At 42.6% G+C, this 26,029-nt stretch overlaps 1 protein-coding gene across 5 annotated transcripts in view; it reads right to left on the bottom strand.

The window, feature by feature from the left end:
* The window catches only part of PLCL2 (phospholipase C like 2), a 166,557-nt gene that overhangs the window by 51,969 nt on the left and 88,559 nt on the right, over positions 1-26,029 (bottom strand). For all 5 annotated transcript variants that reach the window (XM_081105779.1, XM_081105781.1, XM_081105778.1 and 2 more), the window contains 2 exons: positions 14,365-16,851; positions 10,184-10,387 (listed from right to left, as the gene is read on the bottom strand). In XM_081105779.1, coding sequence (XP_080961905.1) covers positions 10,184-10,387; positions 14,365-16,851 — 2,691 coding nt within the window. The remainder of the gene's footprint in view (positions 1-10,183; positions 10,388-14,364; positions 16,852-26,029) is intronic.

Here is a 26,029-nt window from a genome sequence, read left to right as displayed (position 1 = left end):
CACTCTCCAATATAGAATGGTAATGATTACAAACTAGAATGATCAACACTGTTTTCAAAATCTAATTATCAATCAAAACTGAATTACATATTTTTATAAGTAGATTTTTGTAAGTAGATAAAGGATCTCACATTTAAAATCTCCATATAAAAATCTGTAACATTTAGCCCTAATAACCTAATACTAAATCTAGTAGGAAATAAATATTTTAAACTACTTAACTACTGATTTTTAAGTTAACTGATAATTAAGCTTGTAGAGTAAAATCTTAACACATCATATTGTCCACCCACTCGGTTTACTGTGAGAGTAATTTTTTATGGTTAAGAATTTAAAATGCCCTAATTAAGTTAGAAAATACTTTAAAACCATTATTAAGTGTTATTGTTATTTCTGATAAATTCATGTGGTAGTAAAATTGGATTTCTGGTATTAAAGGTGGTTATTATAGTGGGGTGAGTGGCATTAATTATGTCACAGCAGCCTGGGGGGGGGGGAATATAAGTGATGAGAATGAAAAACAGTAGCTGTTAAAATAGAAAACCAAGGGACAGTTCCTGCAGCCCCCACAGGGAGAAGGCACCACCCAGGCAGGAGCTGATTAAAGGTTTGGTGAGGTTGAGGGTGAGCCTTTCCATCTATGTAACAACGAGAAACAAAGAACCTGCGGGCAGTGAATTTTTTCAATCTTATGAACATGAAGCCAAATGTAACATATCAACAAAATAGGCTTCAAAGCTTACACTGCACCAAATGTTATTTATAGGACTATGCCTAGCTGCGGAGAAAAATCACTGCCTCGTTACTCAAGAGGCTGTGGCAAAACACCTTTACAATTTCTTTCCCCAGTTCATGACTAGGAACATAACAGAGAGGAAAAAAAGATCAGAAATGAGTACAGCCTACTGCTCTTGAAAAAATGCCAGAAGGTAGCTCAAGTGCCTATAATTACATTTTCTCAAAAACAATTCTGAAATATATGATTTTTCATATAAACTGGTTATTTCAATAGCTTTATTTTATGAAGGTAATTCCATCCAAATGATCCCATTTCCTAGCGAGTTGTCTTCTAAAATGTGACTGTACATCCAAAGAGTGTGTATCCATGAAAACAGAAGAGCTCAACATTGCATTTACAAAATGATCTATTTATATACCATCACTAACAATTCTGTACATGTATCTAATGTAATTTCAGCCTTTTCAATACAACTTCAAACTGGACTTGCAAACTGGTGAATTTCTAAATGGAAAAGCATATGCCATTCTAAACCGCACAAGAATGGATGGCAATAAATCAAGTTAAGTCCTAGCCAGTTTGGCTCAGTGGATAGGGCATTTCCCCGCAGACTGAAGGGTCCCTGGTTCAATTCTGATCAAGGGCATGAACCTTGGTTGCAGGTTCCCCAGCCCTGGTCAGGGTGTGTGCAGGAGGCAAACCAACTGATGGTGCGTGCAGGAGGCAACCGATTGATGTGTCTCTCTCACACAGATGTTTCTCTCTGCCTCTCCCTCTCCCTTCCACTGTCTCTACAAAAAAAAATAAAAAAAAAATAATGAAAAAAAGTATACTCGAGGGAGGATTAACAACAAAAAATAAAATGAAAGAAAGAAGGGAAGGAAGGAAGGAAAAGGAAAGAAAAAGAAAGGAAGAAAGAAAGTTGATCTGTGGGTCTTGCATGTATAAAGTCAGGGAATGATGTAGAGAACATCAAGATCCTGAACAAAAAAATTACATTATCACGGCAATGTACATGCTTTCTAAACTCTAACTCGAATATGAGCAACAATGGAACAGGATGAAATAATAAACAATTTATCCTTTTAATGAATCTTTAACAAAAAATACTTCCGAAAAGAAACTCACATGTGTGATTCGTACTGGCTACCTGTAGCCAGCACTTTAAATCCAGCACAGTTAAAGTAAGCACTCAGGCAAATTATCTCCATTTAACTAGCTGGAGAGCATTCGGAACCACAGACGGAGCCAGACACCAGGGCAAACAGCAGGCTCAGAGGGCAAAGCAGCCACCTTTGCAGGTGGAATGTAGAAACACCATAGGCTTCACATCCCCAAGTCCCCATCTGGGCAGAAGTTGCCACCTTTAGGGAAACTAAGTTAAACAGTGAAGGCACGTTTACTGATGGGGTGTTTCCAGAGAGTACCTGGGCTCCAAAGTGGAGCCCTGTAGTGGCGGGTTCCAAAGCTTTATCCCAGTCTCTGCAAGCTCACAGCGATGGAGATAAATACAATGATTTCTCCTTCAAAGTAGCCACCACATGCTGGCACAGCCCCCTCTGTGCCAACCCGCACACAGGAACAAGGAGACACTTAGCTCTCCCCTGGGTCCCAGGTGCGAGGGAGCCAGAGGGCTGGCGCAAACGGTGGAGAAGCCGGCTGCATGTATTAGTGAGCTAAGAAATGCATGGTCCAGGTCAGCTCGTCTTCATTTTGGGGAATCTGAAAGGATTTGGAACTTGGGCTGCATCAACACATACAAGTTATCACACCCTGAGACCCAATTAGGCTCTTTGTGTCTCTGATCATCGCTTTTCTGTTTGAAATGGATTTCCACAAAGGAGGACAATCACATCCACAAAATAAGATGTAGAGATGATTCCACTCTGCAGACACTACAGAAATGATTTCAACCATTGACGCCAAACAATTCTGGATGCTATCTAAACTTTTTATTTTTAAAAGGCGGTATAGCATTAATAGTGTTCGATGCATGTTTTGAGAGGAAATAAAAAAATTCTGATTCTGGAAATTATGAATTGCTAGAGGAATACATGCATGAGGTTCATGTCCTTAAAGGTATTCCCATGCGCCCCCCCCCCCCCGCTTTTTTCCTTTCTTGGCAATTATTAGGCTTAACATACATTCTTCATCTATCCAAACCCACTGAAGGGAAGCCGCTGTTCCAAAAAGCTTCAAGAATATTACTCACCTACCTAACAACAGTCAAGGTACTCTGCCTCTATTTGTCTGGATGATCACCCTTTAGCTGGTCTAGTTCTGAAAGTTGTCACATTGTACCTCTAACTCTACCTCCTGGCTCCCCTCTGAGACATCCAGGCCTTTCTCTAGGGCAGCAGTTCTCAACCTGTGGGTCGCGACCCCTTTGGGGGTCGAATGACCCTTTCACAGGGGTCACCTAAGACCATCGGAAAACACATATATAATTACATTACGATTCATAACAGTAGCAAAATTACAATTATGAAGTAGCAACGAAAATAATTTTATGGTTGGGGGTCACTACAACATGAGAAAATGTATTAAAGGGTCGCGGCATTAGGAAGGTTGAGAACCACTGCTCTAGGGGGAATTTCAGGAAGCTTGTCTTTACCACAATCCACAGGACAAATGCAGAGGGGAGGGGATGCTGTACTCTGGTGGCCACAGCAGTAACAAAGGTGTATGGGGATCGTGTAAAGCTATTTTCCCACATATGTTGCCATAGTTTAGAAATCATTTTGCCCTGGGGGCTTTCCACCTATTCAAACAGCGAGTTTCAGAGCTTGTGTCAGGAGCAGCTACCTTATAAAAACAAAGACACTTCTCAGATTTAAAGGTCAAATTAGATTTTCATTCAGGTTCCCACCAAAACGACAGGCGTGCAAGTGAGGCTCTGTCAAGGAGAAACTACTTTCTAAATTATTTTAACATATCAAACACCAACTGTGGAGCTTCGTCCTCTCTGGTGGGCAAAACAGCCTCTGCAGCTACCAAAGCTGCACCCCAGGTTGGCAGCTCTGGGACAGAAGGAGGAAGGAGCAGGGCAGGAAAAGGAGGGGCACCTCTGGCATCCTGAGTGAGTGGAGATGGAGCTAGGAACTTCCCCACCACATGGACAAACTCAAGGTGAATGGGGAGTGAGAGGTGAGGACACAGACAGGAGACAGACAGACAGACGTCTGCACTTGTTCCCCTCCAGGCACCCAGAGGCCGCTTTGCAGAGGAGCAGAGGGAAAGAAAGTCTGAGAGACTGAGCATTTTCCCTGAAGAGCATTTAGAGTCCAAAGTGGATATTGTAAATTAATGCCACAGATCAAGTTTACCAAACTAAATGAAAATTTAGGAATACCCATCTCCCCCTAAGAGAGACAGAAAAGCTACATTTCCTTTGCCATCTTAGTTAACTGTGAATTCTGAACTCGAACTCAGCCACACAGACCTAAGGTGATGAGAAGCTGAATTAGGATGATGGCCACAGAATGGAGGGGCAGCCAGCACTGCCTCGTCCGCTCAATTAAAGTTTATTTATTCAACGTTTAACAGGGACAAGAAGTTAGTGAGTAAACTAGGATGAGGAAGCTAAGTGCTTCCTCACAGTTTTGAAAAGCCGCCAGTGCATATGGTGACTGACCGAAAAAACTGTAGAAAATACAGAATTTGAAAGGTGTATATGGTCCCTTTTTTTCATTTTCTCTAGGGGTCCTTGACAGACAGAAGAACTTAGCAAACAACTCAAGGAAGTACCTTTAGCCACTGCAGAAACAAAAACAAAATGCTTGCAGTCAAGAAGATAATATGTCAAAAATAAACTTTGAAGGAATTATACAAGAGCAAATCCAATATGGAATTTGGTGGGAACACAGGAAGTGACTCCTCTGCTCTTACAGAGGAAGAAAAAAGGTTACAGCTCTGCAATGATCTTATTTTATCAAAGATGCAATACTGTTCTTTTGCCTAACGCATAGGTTCAGAAAGAAGTTCCCTAACTTTTCTGGAGCTTTAGGTTTCAGACATATTTTATACATATTTCCTACCAGATACAGGGAAATAAAGTGTTTTAAAAACAAGCAAGCTTGCTCAATCCCATTAAAAAGCAATAGCAAAGCTCTAAACAGAAAAGTAAAACAATGGAGACCCCAACAAACACTTGGCCCAAACCACGTGGCCTTGGTTGAAATGAAGTCCCCCCACAAGCTGAAGCGATGCCACCAGGAGGCGCCCACTTCTCATTTACCAACGCAGCACCTTGTTATGTCCCGGCTTACTTAGAAAAGTTAAATCAGACTTCATATGACAGATGGCACCATGGCTTGCTTAATACCATTTATCATCTCTTGTCTGAAGACAACATTGGACAACGTGCTGATCTCCACTGAGGTTTTCATCTCTGTCCTCCCAGAGATCTTGGAACTGGGTATCAAATTTAATGTGTAAAACAGCTCTATGATGACATCTCTTTCCAGAGGATCGCCAGCCCTAGACGCTCCTTTTCCCCCAATTGTTCATAGCTTAGTACTGACACGTGCACTTTGTGCATGTGTATGTGTGTGTGTGTGTGTGTGTGTGTGTGTGTTCCTCACTGGTTTCCATGGAGACATGTACACCTAGAAATCTGGATCAGAGACAAAGTCTTATAATCACCACCATGTGCTCACCCTGAAGGACTATCTTACAAAAGTTCCCCCATCTCCCGCATCTGATTCCTGAGAGGCGGCCCACTACGTCTGATCTGATGACACACGCGATGCTATCATCACATTCCTTTAAGCATTCCTTTCCCTTTCCATAGGCCTGGCAGCTGTTCTGGAGTGGCTCCGCTGCATGGTTTTGATGACTCCAGAGAAATTGCTTTTGTTTTTTATTTGTTTGTTTCTTTCCACTGGAAAATAATTTTTATTGAGACCCCACCAGCTTCACAATCTGTTCCTGCCATTAGGCTCCTCCTTCTTTGTAATCAGTCTTTCCTAAGTGGTCCCATGAATGCTCTCTTCTCCACCACTTGTCTGGAAGCAGTCATGGCCAAACTTGGAGGTGCTCTACCCCTTTAAAAAGCAATAGCTGGAATAAGACTGAGCTATAAAAAAAAGCGGGGGGAGGAATGGGGGATGTATCCTGCAATAGAGGGAAGAGCAGAATCCCAAAGGCTGTAGCTTCATTCGGTGAAAGGGGAGGTCTAGCCAGTGACACTTCTATTTGAAAGGAGAGGTCCAGCCAGTGACACTTCTATTTGAAAGGAGAGGTCCAGCCAGTGACGCTTCTATTTTGAAACGTCATGCCCTCTCTCCCCCCTTTTTAGCTCAGTCTTATTCCAGAGCATAATATTCTGCCTGGCCTTTTATTTTATAGTTACAAAGTTGGGAAAGTTGATACCTCCAATTAAAAGAAGCTTTAATGTCAGGTTCTGAGGCAGGAGAGCGATAAGAGGCGTCCCAAAGGAGATGGAGAGCAATAGTAATCGTATGACAGATCATCTCTGGTTTGGTCCAGATGGGCAGACTCCATCAATTATGATGTGTGATTTATTTATCCACTGTATTAAGGAAGACAAAACACACGAAACCACACCGACAACATAAAGCAGAGTGTTCCTGATGTTGTATGCCGACTACCAACAAGTCTATGTAAGAAGAAATCTTTCATTTCGCATATTTGATTGAAAAAACCTTGCTTCTCTTTAAGGAATATTTAAAGTTATGAGTTAGAAGGGACAGTAACTTATATCAAAAACATCCACAGAGAGCAAATAACATCCTCTCAGACAAAGCCTCTTGCTCCTTTTGACACTAAAAAAGTACTGTTCTCTATTGGATAAATAGATCCCCCAGAGAACAAACAAAGGAACTGCAATCATAGGAACGAATTCATGTATAATCTCTGAACAGATGGCGGCTGCCCGGGAGTCCACCGCTGTGCAGAGGCACAACCAGGCTGCTGTAACAGAGGTGGGCATCATTTTCTTTTTCCCCTTCTCGCCTTTTCCCTCCCTACAACTGCAGCTTCAATTTAATTATAATCACTAAAGCATATTCCATAAAAATTATAGCAAATCAAGAAACAACCATTTTTCCTTTTAAAAACACCTTACGGAGATACGAATACAACATGAGCTCCACCCTCTTAACAAATTTTCAGTGTACAACACTGAATGGCTTTGTCACCTGCCTTCCTGATCTAGGTCCCAGGCCCAAACCTCACCACTTCCAGGACCAAAAAGATATCACAAATAGGGTAAAACCACCGTTGGGGCAGTTGTGAAGATCTGTTTGTTGATGGCAATCACAGGAGCCATTAGAACAATCGAGGGGCCACAGTAATGGTGAACTTACAACTAATGATCTACATAGAGACACTTTAAGAGCTAGAGGGAGAGTTATTAATAATTACACTGGAACAGCAGGTGTTTCTACAGGGTCATCTCAGGGAAATTTGGATGTGGCACTCTATGCCTGGGCATTCTTTCTAGTCTCCACAGGGGCTTGCTTACACGTTGGCATTTCCATCATCAATTCCTTCTCCACAGTCTCTCTTCTCACAGACACTGGCGTATTCCTCACATACTAGCTTATTAATAAGAGTTTAGACTCTGAACAGTCATCACAACCTCGAGAGCATTAGCACACATCTGTACCCCGAGGAGACACCAGGCCGTCCTCACCGGAGGCGAGGCTTCAGCGTGCAGATGGCAGGGACAAGGAGCTCTGCAGGGGATTTCCTACGCTGCCCTCACTTCTCATCTGCAGTCTCCTAATTACAGATGGGCAGTCAACAAAATGAAGTAAGATCTTATTTCTAAGGTTAATTTTGGGTTAAGTTCAACACAACATTACAAAAATAAAGAGCTACAGTTAACGTTACAGGCTGTGCCAGACCATCGTACATTTCCCATCAATATTTAACCATTGTCACAAGGTGAGAGACCATTAAGTCACTAAAGAAGGACTGCAAAATATTGCAAGAGTTATAATACTGCCGTAGGAAAATTCCAATTTTTAAAGTTCAAATCACAATAATTTGAATTCATTGTAAATATTTTATAGCTTAATTTATCAGATGGAATGAAAAACAGAGCTAATCGATAAAGTTAGGGGCACTAGGCAGCACAGCTATTTCAATCAGAGATCACATAAGAGTCATTTAACAATTTAAAAAATTAAACAAGCTAATGCCTTCTGTCTTATCACTTCTACAACAATGCACACTGTTGACATTATATGCACATAAGAGTTACCTAATAAGTGTTATCAACTACCAGTCCAGGGAGAGGAACCAAGGAACACGGACCGATTCCTGTGCCCAATACTGTGGTGGGTGCCCTATGGAGGCAATAACAGGGTAGACTGAACAAGGGTTAGTACTCAGGCCTGAAAATCTAGCCATGGCCACCCTCCTGCTCTGGATTGGCACTCTGCCCCAGACCAGATCCTGGGTACTGACCCTTTTCCAGTCTACCCTGTTATCACCTGCATAGGGCAACCCCCACCCCACTCACAGGAAGCTCTCAGGAAGGTTCCCATGAAGAAATGTCACCGTGTGACTGCCACAGCAGACAGTGAAACACCTAGGGGGTAAGTCATGTCAGATTTGGGTCAGTGAACCATGTCTGTAAAATGTCTAGTGGCTTAAGATTAAAAAGCATTTACAAATATAAAACTTAAAGAGTTGGGAACTAACTAGGTAGCCTGGGTCACAGCATGAAAGAACTCTTCAATTTTTTCCACATTTACCTCTTTTCCCTATATCCACCCCCACACACCCCCACCTCACACACAGGAATCTCAGCATAAGCTTCCTGTGTTGATTTCACTCCCAGCTGCCTCCACTACCTTCCAGTAGACTGGACGTTCCCTGAGGAAAGGGGCCAGCACGCTGCTCCCCCAATGTTTATCAGGTACATGCCCCTGGCCTGCCTTCCACTGCAGGTTGCCTGACTCTCCGGAGTTTGCCTGCAGTGTCCAGTGTTCAGTCCTTTATAGCTCTTATACGACCATGAACTCTAAGCTGGAAATGGCAGGGATAAAAAGCATCTGCTACAAAGTGTGGCCATTGTGTAAGAAAAAGATCAAATACCACTTCTTTAAAGGTATGAAATGATAAGCTATTTAAAACATTCCATTCTTCTGACTTTTACTTCCAAGAAGTGAAGAAAATCAAGAACAAAAGTTCTTTGGAAATTTTGTGTTGGGATATAGTACCCCATGGTCAAGTCAATTTGTGAAATAGGGCATACAATGTCCATCACCCTCTCGGGAATGCATTGTGCCAGCAAATAAAAGGCCCTGAGAAGCCCTGCAATAAAGGCATCTGATTAATTTGTTCAAACCAGTATTTCCCCAAATTGTTTCACCATGGAACCTTTGCTCCCATGTGACATTTACTAAGATCCTAAGAAACCAAGGTTCCTCAGAACATACTGTGGGAAACGCTGACCTAAGTGTTTTTTTTCTTTCCCTTAACTTGTACAAATCCCTCTGAATTGCAGCTTTCAGATCAATTTACAAAACACTTAAAACTATTTTTGTTGAAGTATATGATAGCAACTTTGTTTTGGTTCTGACCGAGGCAGGCTACATGGGAAGAAGCCTAGTGCTTTGTGGGCTTAGCCTGTGCATTCAGTGAGGAGGAGAGGAGGCCTCCTGCCCCTGAGCACCTTGAACAGCAAAAGGTGACAGCCTGGCCCACCTGGGCGGGAGGGTCCAACACCAACCTTAACCTTGACAGGCTGGAGAGCAGCTGCCAGCACTCATAAGTTCGGAGAGCTTCAACTACATGGTGAGCTTAAAATGGGTGTAGTTCACCCACTAAGTTCTCCCTTTGAGTTACGTTAAGTCAAAAAGTACAATATGAGCAGGATGTGACTAAGAAAATGCCAGATTCACCGTAAGAGCAAATCTGTAATATTTCAGGTCTCCCGAGGACATCGCATTAATGTTCCGCTGATTACAGATTATACGTGTCTCAGAGCACCTGCTGTGCGAAAGAAAACCACTACACCGGACAGCGCTTGTGACGGAAGCACCTGCCCAGAGGGCACTTACAATGTACTTTTTTTAAGCATTAAATTTCTCACCTTTACCAGTTTGAAAAACGAAAACAAAACAAAATGAGTGAATCCATGGCTGGTTGCAGAGGAAGATAAAAAATACTCTTTACTATATGTATGTGGAAAATAGTATATCCTTTAGAAATCTACTCAGATATAGTTATTACAAAACCATCTATTATCAAATCCAACTGAGGCAAAAGTCTCTGAATCCTGCTTTCTAAAACAACACCAAAAGACTGAACTCCTTCCAATCCCGCAGGTCAGAGAATAGTTTTTCCAGCACAGGTCAATGCAGCATGAAATAGGAGAGGACACCTTAGCAAGAGCTCTTAGGTATCTGGAGTATGGCCTTAAGACACCCTCTCAAGCAGGCTACGTAAAAGCACAAAACGACTCACTGTGTCATAAGTTGTTACTATCTTCTTCAGAACCTCAGGCACAATCCCCTGCAACTCCATCGTGGGGTACTGCTCGTTGAGATTCAGGACCACCAGGGGCGTGTTATCCGGCCCCAGAAAGCGGGGGGACACGGCCACCATGCACTGCATGAGATTGGCCACGGAGGAGAGGCCACACAGCTCCTTGAAGGACACCACTGCATTCTGTTAAGTAGAAAGGAAGGAGGCACTTTGTAATTAATCAGCGGTTTTAATTTCTCATGGATATTATATTCAGTACACTTGATTATACTTGAAGTGCCTAGTAGGACAGTTGTTAGCAATGCCATGACGGAGTTGGCTATTGATTATTTTATCCTGGGAAAACTGGCTGTTTTCCAAAGTAAATCCAGTTACAGATATTTATAATACCAATTTATCAAAATTACAGAAACTGCAAACAAGTTAAATTCTTCCCAAGGGCAAAGCCTCTTTTCTGATCAAAGTTCAGAGCAGTGCTGAGGCTGATATGCAATTATGAGGGAACAAAAAAAACGGCATCTGCATTCAAAAAAGGTACACATTAAGAAAAAAAAATACCAGGCTTAAAATAAGTATCAAGTGTGCCAGCCACTCAAGAAGGAAAGGAATATTTGTGAGGCAGGAGCTGGAATCTCTCTCACCTGTTTCTACTTGCTGGTTCCAAACCTACAGGAACTTGGAGGATGCTGCAGTTCTTGTGAGGTCTGCCCAGCGGGAGACCTTGGTTACCCATGGCCTGCCCTGCTTAGTGCCTCCAGGGACCTCAATGCTTCTCCCTCCTGCCCCCTCTCTTTTTCCTACTCATCAGAGACATGCCATTAAATACCCATTACAGAAAGCCCTTCAACACTGTCCAATGCCCTGAGCTGGCAAGTTGGCAGTCTCTGGGCACTTACCCAGTGCAAGGCGATAGCGGGCGTGTTTGCTACAAATCACCTCACTTACTCCTCTCAACAAGCCATGCTGTGGATGAGGAAACAGCCTCCGCTATAGCCTCTCTGTTATTTGTCTAAGGCCACACAGCTGGTAAGTGAAGGAGTCAAGATTTTACTTGAAATCTGTTGATTTTAATCAGTGTTCTATAAAAGCAGGTAAACTCTAATCAAAGTGAGCCAGGCTACTGGGCCCTGACCTGGGCTGAGCATGGCGGCCAGTGGGGAGGGATCCGGGCCTGCAGACCCCTGTGCCTTCCTCTCTCTAATTCTCCAGTTCTTAGAAATGAGTGGCACGCTTTAGTTTTTTCTTTTAAAAATGTTTTTAAACATTTTCTTCTATTAATATTGCTTTAAACATGGACATCACACCATAGGTCGTCTGGCTCAAAAGCACTTCAGTGCTGACTGCTTACAGCAATAAATCACAACTGTCATGTCTGAGTGGAGTCTGCATAACTCTCACCTCCGTTTACTTTCTTCACGGCTCTTGCTGTGTCGGCAGTTGTCTTGCTTGTTTATTCACCTGCGTACAGTCCGGGTCCACTTCCCTGCCTGGCCCACGCCCAGCTAAAGTCATCTGTGCTCACTGCGCATCCTCCTGGCCTAGGCTGCTGCGCGTGGTGTTCACTGCGCATCACCACCACCTGCTCTGTCGGGCCCAGAGCAGACACAGATTCTGGAAAGAGGATGCCCAAGCTCCGCCAGGTCCCCACATGCACGACAGCAGCCTTCCGAGGGGCAGGGGACAAGGTGGCTTGCTCAGAGCTCAGACTTTACCGAGACATTCTCACCCTCAGAAACAGGGGAAAACCCTTCACATTGCTGGTATGCTTTTACTTTGAAAGAAAGAGAATAAAATTTCTCTATTGAGGGAAGGTCTCTTTATTAATGAAGTATCCATAGAATTGGTAGAAGAGTGAAATATATTAAATTTTCCGAGTTAGATTTTACTTGCTGATGGCATTCTTCTTAAAATAGTTATATACAGGGTAGGGCAAAAGTAGGTTTGCAGTTGTTTGGATGGAAAATAATACAACAATTAATAAATAATAATACAAGAAGAAACTGTGTTTCATGTACTCACAGCTGTACACCGACTTTTGCCCCACCCTGTATACACATACACACACACACACGTAATCAGCTAATATATTATATATGTTTATTAAATAAACGCACGCTGAGCAGCTGTCATGCTCACGGCACTTTTCACCCTGGGACCGGTCAGGGCTGGTATCCCTGTGAGGTGCCCTCACTGCCCACTTCTGTGTTACTCATGGGTCCTAGTATACTGCTAGACATGTGGACGATCCTTAATTATATACATCATTCCTGATTGCTTTTAGCCATTATATAATTCAGTGGCAATCATTAGACTTGTAATTGATATACACACCACATGCCTTTTACTCAGACAATTAAATAGCTGTCCTCTACAATCAAGAGGAGGCTCAAAAGGCAAACACATTGGCTTAGTTAAGTGCTTGCTATTTTCCCCACAGAACAGCTCCATAAAAAAGAACTGGAACACATCCCCTTTATTCTAATAGATCATCAATTTGTGTCCCAGCTAAGGAATAGCCAGAAAAAACAGATTCCCATGTACACTACCAGAAAAATGTGGGGCGCTGTTAAGCATTAATTAAAAGAAACTAAGATGTGGAGTGTGAGACAAGGAGACTGGCTCTATACAACATCCCCCATGTGGAGGAAACATACCTACCATCCCCCAGACTCCAATCAGGAATGATGTATCAACAAGGAGACTGGCTCTATACAACATCCCCCATGTGGAGGAAACATACCTACCATCCCCCAGACTCCAATCAGGAATGATGTATCAACAAGGAGACTGGCTCTATACAACATCCCCCATGTGGAGGAAACATACCTACCATCCCCCAGACTCCAACCAGGAATGATGTATCAACAAGGAGACTGGCTCTATACAACATCCCCCATGTGGAGGAAACATACCTACCATCCCCCAGACTCCAATCAGGAATGATGTATCAACAAGGAGACTGGCTCTATACAACATCCCCCATGTGGAGGAAACATACCTACCATCCCCCAGACTCCAACCAGGAATGATGTATCAACAAGGGGACTGGCTCTATACAACATCCCCCATGTGGAGGAAACATACCTACCATCCCCCAGATTCCAACCAGGAATGATGTATCAACAAGGGGACTGGCTCTATACAACATCCCCCAATGTGGAGGAAACATACCTACCATCTCCCAGACTCTAATCAGGAATGATGTATCAACAAGGGGACTGGCTCTATACAACATCCCCCGTGTGGAGGAAACATACCTACCATCCCCCAGACTCCAACCAGGAATGATGTATCAACAAGGGGACTGGCTCTATACAACATCCCCCATGTGGAGGAAACATACCTACCATCCCCCAGACTCCAATCAGGAATGATGTATCAACAAGGAGACTGGCTCTATACAACATCCCCCATGTGGAGGAAACATACCTACCATCCCCCAGACTCCAATCAGGAATGATGTATCAACAAGGAGACTGGCTCTATACAACATCCCTCATGTGGAGGAAACATACCTACCATCCCCCAGACTCCAATCAGGAATGATGTATCAACAAGGAGACTGGCTCTATACAACATCCCCCAATGTGGAGGAAACATACCTACCATCCCCCAGACTCCAATCAGGAATGATGTATCAACAAGGGGACTGGCTCTATACAACATCCCCCAATGTGGAGGAAACATACCTACCATCCCCCAGACTCCAATCAGGAATGATGTATCAACAAGGAGACTGGCTCTATACAACATCCCCCAATGTGGAGGAAACATACCTACCATCCCCCAGACTCCAACCAGGAATGATGTATCAACAAGGGGACTGGCTCTATACAACATCCCCCATGTGGAGGAAACATACCTACCATCCCCCAGATTCCAATCAGGAATGATGTATCAACAAGGAGACAGGCTGATTTGAACATGTTATCAACATTCTCAATACCAACTATGGTTTTAAAAGTCTAAATGATAAAAAAATGAGACTAGTGGTAAGAATTCTAATAAGCAACTGGAATTTACAAATAATTTAAAATCAAGTATACTACGGTAAAAGAAACAACAACAACAAAAACAACAGCCCTCCAATATATCCATGAACTACATGCATGCACTAAGAAGGAAAACCATTGGGTAAACACTGAAACACAAGAACATACCTGCATGTTCTCTCTCAGATCTGTGGCATCCCGTATAGGGGGCTGGGCATTCTTGAATACCTCGTCTACAGTTTTAATCCACAGTGTTCTCAAAGATGCATATTCCCTGGATTTCTTCCCTTTCCTCACAGAAAGGCCCCTTTTATGAGGTTTCCCTCCTCCTCTTCGGTTAGTAATGGCCACGTGGACAAACAAAGAGGCGTGTGCTAGGACCTCTCCAGTCAGTGACTGCAGGGGGACGTGGCGGTAGCCCGTCTGTAAACATTCAAAGGGAATCGTGTACTGGCCGATAAACTCATCCCCGATGTAGTCATCATCTAGTACCACAAAGCGCACCATGGCCAGTTCCGGGAGGTTGATTTGAAATTCAAAGCTTTCATCGAAAATGGGAGTGTCTCCATTCTGGTGCACTGTTTTTGTCCTTTGTTCTGCACAGTCGGCAGGGATTCCATGAATTTCCACATAGACATAAGGATCCACCACATCACCTTTGGCACCTGACCCCTTGGGTTTGGGAAAGTTCTGCCCGCTGATGATTTTGATGTGAAGAAGCTGAGGTGAGACTCCTGGGACAGAGTCTTTTGTGTTGGCGCTGAAGAAGGAGACTTCCTCCCTCATGATGGCTGGCCGAAGGACATAGCCACAGTTCCCATTCTGACTAAACCAGCCGATGTTCAGATCCATCATCAGTCCCGGGGTCTGAAAGTTCATGGCTACGATCTGACAGCCACATTTCCAAAAATCTTGAGGGTTCATGTTGCTAGAGTCAATCCTCATGGGGCTGGGAAAAACCCGCGCGAGAAAACGCTTGTTGTAGTTCACAAAGTCCCCTGGATTCTCGTTGGCGTACTTGCTGGCGAGCACTTCGTTAAAGGAACAGACCTCCCAGTACTTCTGAACCTGAAAGGACACCTGGAATTCTTTGAACTGGACTGACTTACAGATGCTCACCAGCTCGGACAGTTCTTTGCAGAGCTGAAACCGCTTCGCAGGCACACTATTGGGCTGCTCCGCGTTCTCTTTTCCCATCCTCTGAGACATTTCTGCTCCTTCGTCTTCATCAGTCACGTCTCCTTCCATTCCAGAGCAGCTGGAGGACAGCTTCTTTGCTTTTATTAATATCTTCCCTTTCAAGACATCTGGGGATGGTAGGTATGTTTCCTCCACATTGGGGGATGTTGTATAGAGCTTGTCTCCTAAAATTTTCTTCATGTGCTGGACCATCACCTTCTGCTGCTTAATGGAACAGTGGTTTTCTAAACACAAGATGAGCGGGTACTCTGAAGCGAAGAATGCATACTTGTTAATAATGTCAATGACACTGCGGAAGACTATCTGAGAGGTCATGGTGTGGCCCGTGTAGATGACAGGCTCGTTGTCTGGCCCATCCCATACATCTAATTCAACACTCCGGCAACCCATTTTAAGAGCTCGAATGTACCCTGTGATATCAGAGGGGCCTCGGAACTGATCCTCTATTAGGTATGTATTATGAGATGAGTTTATAAAATAATGAGACAAAGGTTGCTTCATATCCTGGCAGACCTTCTTATGTTCCGGGTCAAATATATAACAGTCGGGTGACATAAGGTAGTTAGTGAACCCGTCTATGGAGAGCCAGCCCTTTTCCTGGCCCTCTTTGGATGGCTCATATTTGTGAATAATTTCAAGGCTTATTTCCTCATTTATGTGTGCCACACCCTGCTCTGCCTCAAGAAACATCATAAGGTCCTTGGTATCAAGGAATTCTTTATTGCTTGAAAACTGAACTAAAAGGAAATAGATTTCGGGTCTAGTACAAAGCTCATGGAAAACCTCAACAAATTCTTCCCTTGTAACTTCAGGACCAGCTGCGTCCTTGGATTTGTGCAATTCTTTGAACTTAAGCTCAATTTTGCTGGTTTTTAAGCCAGGATTGAGGTTTCTGATACACTGCACCGCATTACACAGAGTTATGTGTCCAAGGTTATCTACATCAATTTCACTAAACATTTGTGAAACCCAGGAAGTCCTCATGTTGTCTTGGCTACTTTCTAACATATCAAGTGTATGTTTTCCATAAGAAATTAGGTACCGCAGTCCCGTAACCCAGATGTTCGCAACATCTGCAGAGTTGGCAACCAAATCAAGTGACTCGTAATTCTCGCCATATATGACAGAAAACGCACAATCTTCAGATATCTGGTCAGAAATGCCATTGCTGCGGAATATGTCTGTGTTCTTTCCTGTTCTCACTTCCTTGATGGATTTAATATCAATCTTGGCTTTCTCAGAATCCTTCTTTGATGGTTCCCACCTCAGGCTCTGCATGTCGGCATCCAATAAAAAATACCTATGGTAAATTCTAGAGTTGGAGCGAACCTTTTTGAGCTCCGAACCCTCAACCATTGAGTTGATACAATCACTCGCACTGCTGATCTTCTTCTCTGTTGGCATGCTGCTGAATGAGACGGTCTTTTTCCGTTCTCTTTTCTGTTTTGTGCCATCCTAGGAGAAAAAGAAATAGTGTATCAGAATAACAAACATAGGCTTCTATGTTCAAGACTAGGAATAAATATTTAATTGTCTTGAGAGAAAAAATCATACTATTAGGATTTCCTATCCTGTGTCCTATGATGAATGATACTCATTGACTTCTAAAGCTTAGAAGTAGTCTTGGCATTTCAGCTGAACACAAACAGGGAAGAAATCATTATTGAACAACTGCAATTCATGGGTACCAAGAAACACAATTTCAGTAACATCCAATAAAACCTTTGTATAGAGAGCTGGCTGCATAATTAGCAGGTCTCAGGGAAAGATGAAAATGCAGGACTGCTTGTTCAAAAATTATTAACAATTCAAGAAGGTAAGAGAAGAACAACAAGCCATGTGCAGGGCCCTTCCGAATGGGGGGGCCTACATTTGCACAGGTGAGACACTCAGAAAGCAGCCTGCTTGTACATACATTTCCTACACATATGTTTCTCAAAGGGTTGTCACTAGACCACTCGCCTCAGAACTACCTGGATAAAATGCAGATTCCCACGCTCATGGTACCAGATCTCTAGGGGGCGGTGCTCAGGAATTTGCATTTTAGGCAACACTCTAGGTGATGGGGATGTACACTAAAGTTTGAAAACCACTTCCTGACCACTTTGACTCACTACAATGTCTGAGCTATTTCTGGAAACTATACAGAACAAATGACCAAAACCAGCTCAGTAGAAACCATGTAGTAATAAATAAGTAGACACTGGGGTTCCAGCAGAAATCCCTGGCCCTCCCGAATCTCATATTAGATTATTCCTGGTCCTAAATATGTCGATAGATACGGTGTTACTGCTGCAGGTTTGTTAAATCTGAGTGGGATGTCTCGATTACAAGTGCAGTGGGAGGTGCCTCTAAAATTCCAGAGTTGATTTAATAAAACCGATTACCATGAACCAAGCTAATGCTCAGAATGTGTCACCTAAGTAATTCCAATATTAACGGATTATTAACACTACCAAGTGAAAAATTACAGGCAGCATCTATTTCTAAAGAAGTTTACAACACTAGTAACACCATCCTCAACTTCCCTACACAATGGAACAGGTGCCCACCTTAGGAGTGGACACCACATCTATGTGTGGATGAAAGTCCTTTCATGTAGGGCAGTGGTTCTCAACCTTCTGGCCCTTTAAATATAGTTCCTCATGTTGTGACCCAACCATAAAATTATTTTCGTTGCTACTTCATAACTGTAATGTTGCTACTGTTATGAATTGTAATGTAAATATCTGATATACAGGATGGTCTTAGGTGACCCCTGTGAAAGGGTCGTTCGACCGCCAAAGGGGTCGCGACCCACAGGTTGAGAACCGCTGATGCAGGGATACCTTTATTATCTATAATAATAAAAGCGTAATATGCTAATTAGACTGGACAGCCGAACGACCTTCTGGATGAAGCCGCGGCTGTGAGGGCCGAGCTCCTTGCATGGATTTCGTGCATCGGGCCTCTAGTTTAAAACATAATTGCTCAAATGACCTCACAACAACTTTCGCAGTTTGTTGTTATTGTTAATCCTCACTCTAGGATATTTTTTCCATTGATATTTAGAAAGAGTGGAAGGGAGGGAGGGTGGGGGAGAAAAGGAGAGAGAGGGAAAGGGAGAGAAAGATACATCAACTGGTTGCCTCCTGAAAGTGCCCCCACTGGTGCGGGGATCAAATCTGCAACCCAGGTACATGCCCTTGACTGGGAATCGAACCTGAGACCCTTCAATGCATGGGCCGATGCTCTAATCATTGAGTAATAATGGCCAGAGCAACACCTTTCACAATTCTAACCTGAAACATGATATTGCCTTTAAGGATGGGCATGGAATTTGTGGTAAAATTTCAGTAATTGATCATATTCATAAATAAGGATGAGAGATGGAGATTGGGATTATATAACTTTCATGGCAATAAAGAAAAGAGCATGGCCCTAGCTGGTTTGGCTCAGTGAATAGAGCGTCAGCCTGCAGACTGAAGGGTCCCAGGTTCAATTCTGGCCAAGAACATATGCCCAGGTTTCGGACAAGGCCCCCAGTAGGAGGTGTGCAGGAAGCAACCAATCAATTATTCTCTTTCATCACTGATGTTTCTATCTCTCTCTCTCCCTCTCCCTTCCTCTCTGAAATCAATAAAAACATATTGTTTTTTTAAAAAAAAAAAAGCAAGAAAATGTTATACAAAGGCAATGCTAACTTTCCTGCCCTGGGGAGAATCTATTTTTAATAAAATCTCTAAAAAGCAATTATGCTATTCTCTATCTCACAAATTTACAACCACTTTTACCTTTTGACTACCTAGACTCCAAAAGCAATTTGCAGAAGGTAATTAAGCTTAAACTTTAAATCATATGGGTATCATTTCCCTCAAAGTTTCAAAATGAACCATAGAGGCTTTTGTGATTTGAATGCCAAGATAAAACATAAAAGCCACAAGGCGGAGTACTTCTTTACAACTGCAACCTTAGAACAATAAAGTGCAAAGACAAAACTGTGGTAATTACATCCATAAGATATATTGTATTATAACTGCTTCAAAACCTAATGTGCAGATTTTATTCTACCTATTCAAGCAAGTTGGCATAAAATTTGTAACCAGCCACACATAAGGGCATGAAACCAATGTATACATTTCCTATTTTCTGAATGAAGGCTGTCTTTATCTTTAAAACACACCACACTTACCTTTAATAAAAGCAACATAATAATTAAGGAAATTTTATCTTTATAAATTATACCCCAAAAGTGCTACTAGAAAAATATGTCACAAGGATAAATGGAGGTGCTTATCCATTTATCCATTAAAAATATAGATCTCATTTTTCAACACTGTAATCTTTCATTCTGTTATTTTAAACATATTGACCAATATTCAACTACCACTTTCTAATTTATTACAAATGATATATTGTAATTTCCTAGGTCTCTTTGTTATTGCAAAGTAGGTTAATAACATAACATACATGCTCACACACCCACATCCATGGGGAGGGCAGTCGGCAGCTTAAACACCATGCTTGCAGCTTTCAAAACATTGCTTTGCTTTTCACAAGCCAGCCCAGGCCATGACCAGTGACTTCAGACCATCGACTGCAAACACGTGAACATGCCGGTCACCCTAGCATAGGCTACTGCAATGACAGCAGGGTCTGCCCTTACCAGACACTTCCTATCTCTTCTTCCCCTCAGTCTGCTGTAGTCTAGAACCACCCTGTCCTCTCCACAGCACCGAGGCCTGAATGAGAAGGTCTGTTTCTCTTTGCTTGCTAGCAGATAAAGCTATCAGGAAACACTGATAGAGGAGTGTGCTTGCTTAGAGACCAGAAAGAACTCATCATTGGATGGACTGGAATCACTGGGTGGAAGCAACAGTTGGATGGGAAGGCAAGCTGGTCCTCACTGCCAAGAGGAAAGGAAAGAGGGGACAAAAGCAGTGGTGCGGGAGGGAAGGAGAATTGAGGTTCAACAGCAGGAGATCCAGGCCCTCTAGGCGCCTGACTCCCAGAGTCCTTATCCCACTCCTGCTCATCTACCTGGCTTTCACTTTTTCACCCAGTGGTGATTGGCTAAGCAGCTGGTCAGTATCAAAGCTCGGATCTATTTTCCATGTTGCCTCTTAATATTAGTTTAAATATAACAATGAAAAATGATTCAACTACATGTGCTGTACTTATAGTATTTTTAACTAAAACTAAATGCATATAACTTATATGCATCAATCACTAAAACCAAAGGAAAAAATAACCCAAGTTTTTGCTAAGATGGAAGTGCTTCAAAATAATTACACAGGGTGTCCCCAAAAATGTATACACACTTTAATAGCTGACAGCTCAATTTTTAAAACGAAATGTATTTTAATAAACACTGCCTTTTATGAGTGGTTTGGGGGACACCCCATAGAAATAGTTTCAGAGCTGACTCTCATATTGTAAGTACTTGTCACCTAACGCTTCTCAGTGGTGAAAACAACAGAATGTAAACTTGGTCCATGGGGGCATTTCTGCTGCTCTGTCGGCACTTAGTACCATCAAAAGGAAGAGCACAAATCACAGGTTCAGTCTGGACCAAAAGAACCCACCTCCTTAGCAACCCTGAAATTCTGAATTCTAGATTAAGATAATCATACACATTTTGATCTGGAAAGAGGTTTAAAGATTCAGCTATACATTTAACCAACACTTACTTACAGAATAACAATTTTGTACCAGACTGACTTTAAGAAACCAATGAGTAGAAAGAGGCTGAGCAAACGAACCACAGCAAATTCACAAAGAATTAACATTTTACAGGGCTTATATTTAACATCAGAAATGGAAGTAGCCATATTGAGCTCTATGGAGAAACATACATAATTCTAAGAAGACTGCCCACTTTGTGTAATAGAAGCTTACCACTACCTTTTGGGCATTGAAACTACCATCTGGGATAGTTGAGAGGTAGTAGCAATTTCACAAACAGGTGTGGGAAATTTCATAGATTCTCATCCCGAAGTGAGGAATCCAATAGGTGTGACTCGCTGCTTCTGCTGGGAACAACGTGCATGGCACTGAGCCAAGGGATCCAGCTCATTCTGGAGCCGAGGAAAACGATCTGAGGGTGGAGCCTCGAGAATTGCCTCCTCTATCCTACCTGCACTGCTCTTGCATTTCAAAACTGACTTGTTTCCAGTAAACCTCATGAGAAAATGATGAGTCAATATCCAGATTCAATGCATTGGCAAAAACAGTGGAGGAGTCCAGGCCCAAGTTCAGCAAGTAGTCCATGAGGGTGATCCTGGCGAGGGGGCGGGGACATAACAATGGGGAAGGGGAAGGGAAGAGGATGTGGTGTGGAAGCAGGAGCGTTTCTCCCGCTTTGTTTTGAGTCCAGTTATTTACTTTGATTTATAAATAGAATCAAAGAAGAGTAAGCGATCTTTATGCTTATTGAAGGGGGTTTAGGATAAAAGAGACTCGAGAAACACGGGTTTAAGGAAATTTCTATCCTTAACAAACAAACAAACAAACAAACAAAACCAGAAATACTTGAGCTCATTAAAGAAGCACAGCGAAGCCTGCCCTTTCTTCAGCTCAATAACAATAACTGCATTGAAAGAGTCAGTCACGCCGGGCACATCGGGGCTGCTCTGCGAGGTTTCTCACACATCTTAAACTCTGATGTGCTGTCCAAGGTGAGCAAAAAGGGGGATGGGGGGATCTGGAGCAAAAGCAGTCACTCTGAAGGCCATTTTATAAGATCTCATAAATTGAAAAAGAATAAAATAACTTGAAGAAAATCTAGGGATGGTCAAATACTGCTTTCCACTCACGTGGAAGGGCCTTTATGGCAAATAACAGAAAGCCACTTGGCCCATGGATGCCTCTCCTTGTGGGCCTCCTCTTCCATGATGCCCTCTACTGAATCCCCAAAGCTAACTCCTCCTCAGATGATGGCTTCCAATGTAGAAAGCCAAAAGAAAAGGTCACTCCCACTCCAACAAATTGCCCACTCCACAGCACATACATAGAAAAAGCCAGACTACCTATAAGATCGTAACTTTTCTTGTACCCAACAGAACTGTGGTCACAAGGCAATCAAGACAACTGATTCCAGAATGATGAGCCCTTCTAAGGAGAGACAAGACATAGAGACCATTTCACATTTAGCAGAGCATGGGAGGAAGGGGACCATGTGGAAGCAGGTAAGAAAGAAATTAGCTGAAATTTTAAGGAATTCCTAAAGGCCAATTGTGAACTAGCAGGGTTAAGTGATCAGTTACCAGGTTAACTGATAGTTTAGAACAGTGGTTCTCAACCTTCCTAATGCCGCAACCCTTTAATACAGTTCCTCATGTTGTGGTGACCCCCAGCCATAAAATTATTTTCGTTGCTACTTCATAACTGTAATTTTGCTACTGTTATGAATCGTAATGTAAATATCTGATATGCAGGATGTACTTCCATTGTTACAAATTGAACATAATTAAAGCATAGTGATTCATCACAAAAACAATATGTAATTATATATGTGTTTTCCGATGGTCTTAGGCGACCCCTGTGCAAAGGTCGTTCGACCCCCAAAGGGGTCGCGACCCACAGGTTGAGAACCGCCAGTTTAGAGCAACTGGGCGCCCCAGACACAAGGAGAGTTTGTGCCTTTTTGTAAGTCTCCACGTGTGCTCCTGAGAAAGACTGGGGACAGAGCAGACGGGGGGGGGGGGGGGGGCGGGGGGGGGCCCTCTCTGCAGCAGGTGACGCTGGTGCTGGGGACAGCGTGAAACTCTGCCTACTTCCCCAACCATCCTCTCATGTGGCAAAAGCCTAAGCCACCAGGGCAAGGACAGCAAGCCCTCTCTCTCCTGGGGCTACTGGGGGAAGGGTAGAAGCAAAATCCATCTACCTGTACAGCCAGGCAAAGATCTACTAGTGTAGAAGGACCTCTTGGACGCCGGAGCCTGCACCATACAAGCAGAGCTCTGCTACCACCAGGAGGGCGCCAGAACGCTGTCTCCTGCCCACACTCACCACAGGCAGAGCAGAGCGAGGCTGCCTTGGGGAGCAGGACAGGAATGCTCAGAAGGTCCCGCCCCTGAGGCCCAGGTGCACAGGGCAGCCTAAGACCACATACCTAGACCAGGAGGACCAGGAATGGCCCTGGATTCCACCAGAAGCCTCACACCAAGAAGCCAGCAGTGCACCTGGAAGAGGGGAGAGAGCATGGAAGGAGATGCCTTTCTGACCCAGGCCTGCAGATGAAAGCTGAGGGCAGAGTAGAGACAATGAGTAAACCCTTTCGACAACACTCTTTTGGAGAAACACTTTCGCTACGACTGAAGTATTTACTCAAAGGAAATTTATAAAGCCATAACGCACATCTGTGTCCAATGTAAACTGCAATAAAATCCATCGGTTTTCTCCAGTAATGAAAAAATGGTGAGCACTGAGCTCCTATAAACTACACTGGTGCTACTTTACATCCCAGTGAAAACGTTGATGCTAATGAATTTTAATTTATGATCTATAATAATGGTACTTAAGTGGGCCACTTTAGTGTGAAAACTGTCAGTGCTCCTCAGCTGTGTATGTGGTAATTCCTTACCCAGCACATTATAAAGCCTGCCGACTTCCTATACTGCAGAACTCTTTCCAGATGTGGTTACATAACTTTGTTAATAACTGTCTGAGAAGTCAAGCTGAATTTCAAAAGGTATGCAAGTCAAATCACATAATGTGAATTTTTAGCTACAAATATGATCAATTCTAAGAATAACTTCACATTCACAATCTCCCCTCCCCCACCCCCAAAAAACTGTACTGGTTCTTCACTATTTCGATGGCTTAGGAGGAAGAGTTTATTTTTTTCTAATTTTTTATCCTTAAATCTGCCACTGCTTGGCATTGAGAGAAAATTATGGCCACTCAGGGGCAGTTGGGACTCAGAAAGACAGCTTGCAGAGAGATCTGTGCATAAGCAAAGCTACTGCCTCAGGCCACATCCACAGCAGAGAAAGAAGAACAGTAGCTCTTTCCGTTAGAAATTTTAATATTTTCAAAATAATTCTAAAATTAAAAATTTTAAGGAAAATTGCTTGACCCACAATTTAGTATGCAGTCATCTTATTTAATATTTTCTTTCTATATTATCTTGTTGAGAAAAAACAACAACTTCTTTCTGGGACTTTTTAACCCAATGGTTTATTTTGGCATATAAAATTATTGTGTGTGTCTGAGCGCGCGTGTAGGGAAAACAATGAGATCATACAAACAAAAAATAAAGAAAATAATGAATCATACAAAGGGGAAACAGCTTTCTGCAAAATATTCTTTTAAGTTCAAAGCCATTCATGAGCCTGTAGTAGTCCAGCCCTCAACTGCTGTCTCTTCTCCAAACTCACACGGTATTTATAGTCTCTACCATGTAATTTAACTCCTAATTATTGTCTTATTGAGTTCTCTAATTGTTTTATGTGGATTCGCCTTTTCTCCTCAAGTAGAAAGTGAACTTTTTGAGGGAATGAGCCGAGTCTTACTTGGCTGGATGATGCAGTCAGAATAGTAGCCCTTTTGATGACCTGGTAATTTCAATGATAAAGGGGTCAATCCAACAAGAGGATATAACATTTGTAAATATTGATGAACTCAACATAGGAGCACCTAAATATATAAAGCAAATATTAACAAAATAGAGAGACATAAAAAGCAATATAAATAACAGTAGGGGACTTTACTACCCCATTTCTATCAGTGGATAAATCATCCAGAAAATCAATAAGGAAACATTGGCCTTAAATGACACAGTAGGCCAGATGGACTTAATAGATACATTACATCCAAAAGCAACAGAATACACGTTCTTCTCAAGCGTGCATGGAACATTCTCCAGGATAGATCATATGTTAGACCACAAAACAAGTCCTAATAAATTTACAAGGACTGAAGTCTTACCAACCATCTTTTCTAACCACAATCATATGCAATTAGAAATCAATTAACAAGAAGAAAAAGAGAAAATTCATAAATGTGTGGAGGTTAAACAACATGCTACTACTGAACAAACAATGGGTCAAAGAAGACATCAAAAGAGAAATCAAATAATAACTTGAGATAAATGAAAATAGAAACACAACATACCAAAACTTATGGGATGCAGCAGAAGCAAATGTCAGAACGAAGTTCATAGCAATAAATGCCTACATTGAGTAACAAAAAAGATCTCAAATAAACAAGCTTATAACTTGATTAAATGGCACACAATGATGCCATCTATTTAGATGGAAAAGATTAAGGAATGATGTGGTGGAGGAAATCAGTAATGTTCTGAACATGGTAAGTTTGAGATGCCTCTAGATATCCAAGTGGAGATGTCGAGCAGGCAGTTTACTATGTGAATCCGGAAATGAGGAGAGAGGTCAAGCCTGTAGATATAAATTTGGAAGCCACAGCACATTGGTAGCCACATGAGATCACCTAGCCAAGAAGGAGAGAAGAGAAGATGGCCTAGGACCGAATCTACTGCATTCCAACATTTTAGGTGAGGTAGAAAAAGAGGGACCAGCAAGAGGCAAGAAAGCTGAAGCCAAAGATGTGACAGTGACTCCAGAAGACTGTGGTGCTACAGCCAAGAATAAAGTGTTTAAATAGGAACAGACTAGCCAACAATGCTTCTGAG

The sequence above is a fragment of the Myotis nattereri genome (genome assembly GCF_964212035.1).
Source record: "Myotis nattereri genome assembly, chromosome: 14".
Lineage (NCBI taxonomy): Eukaryota > Metazoa > Chordata > Mammalia > Chiroptera > Vespertilionidae > Myotis > Myotis nattereri.
Note: the sequence above shows the minus strand (reverse complement) of the source record. Positions and strands in the feature narration are given on the sequence as shown.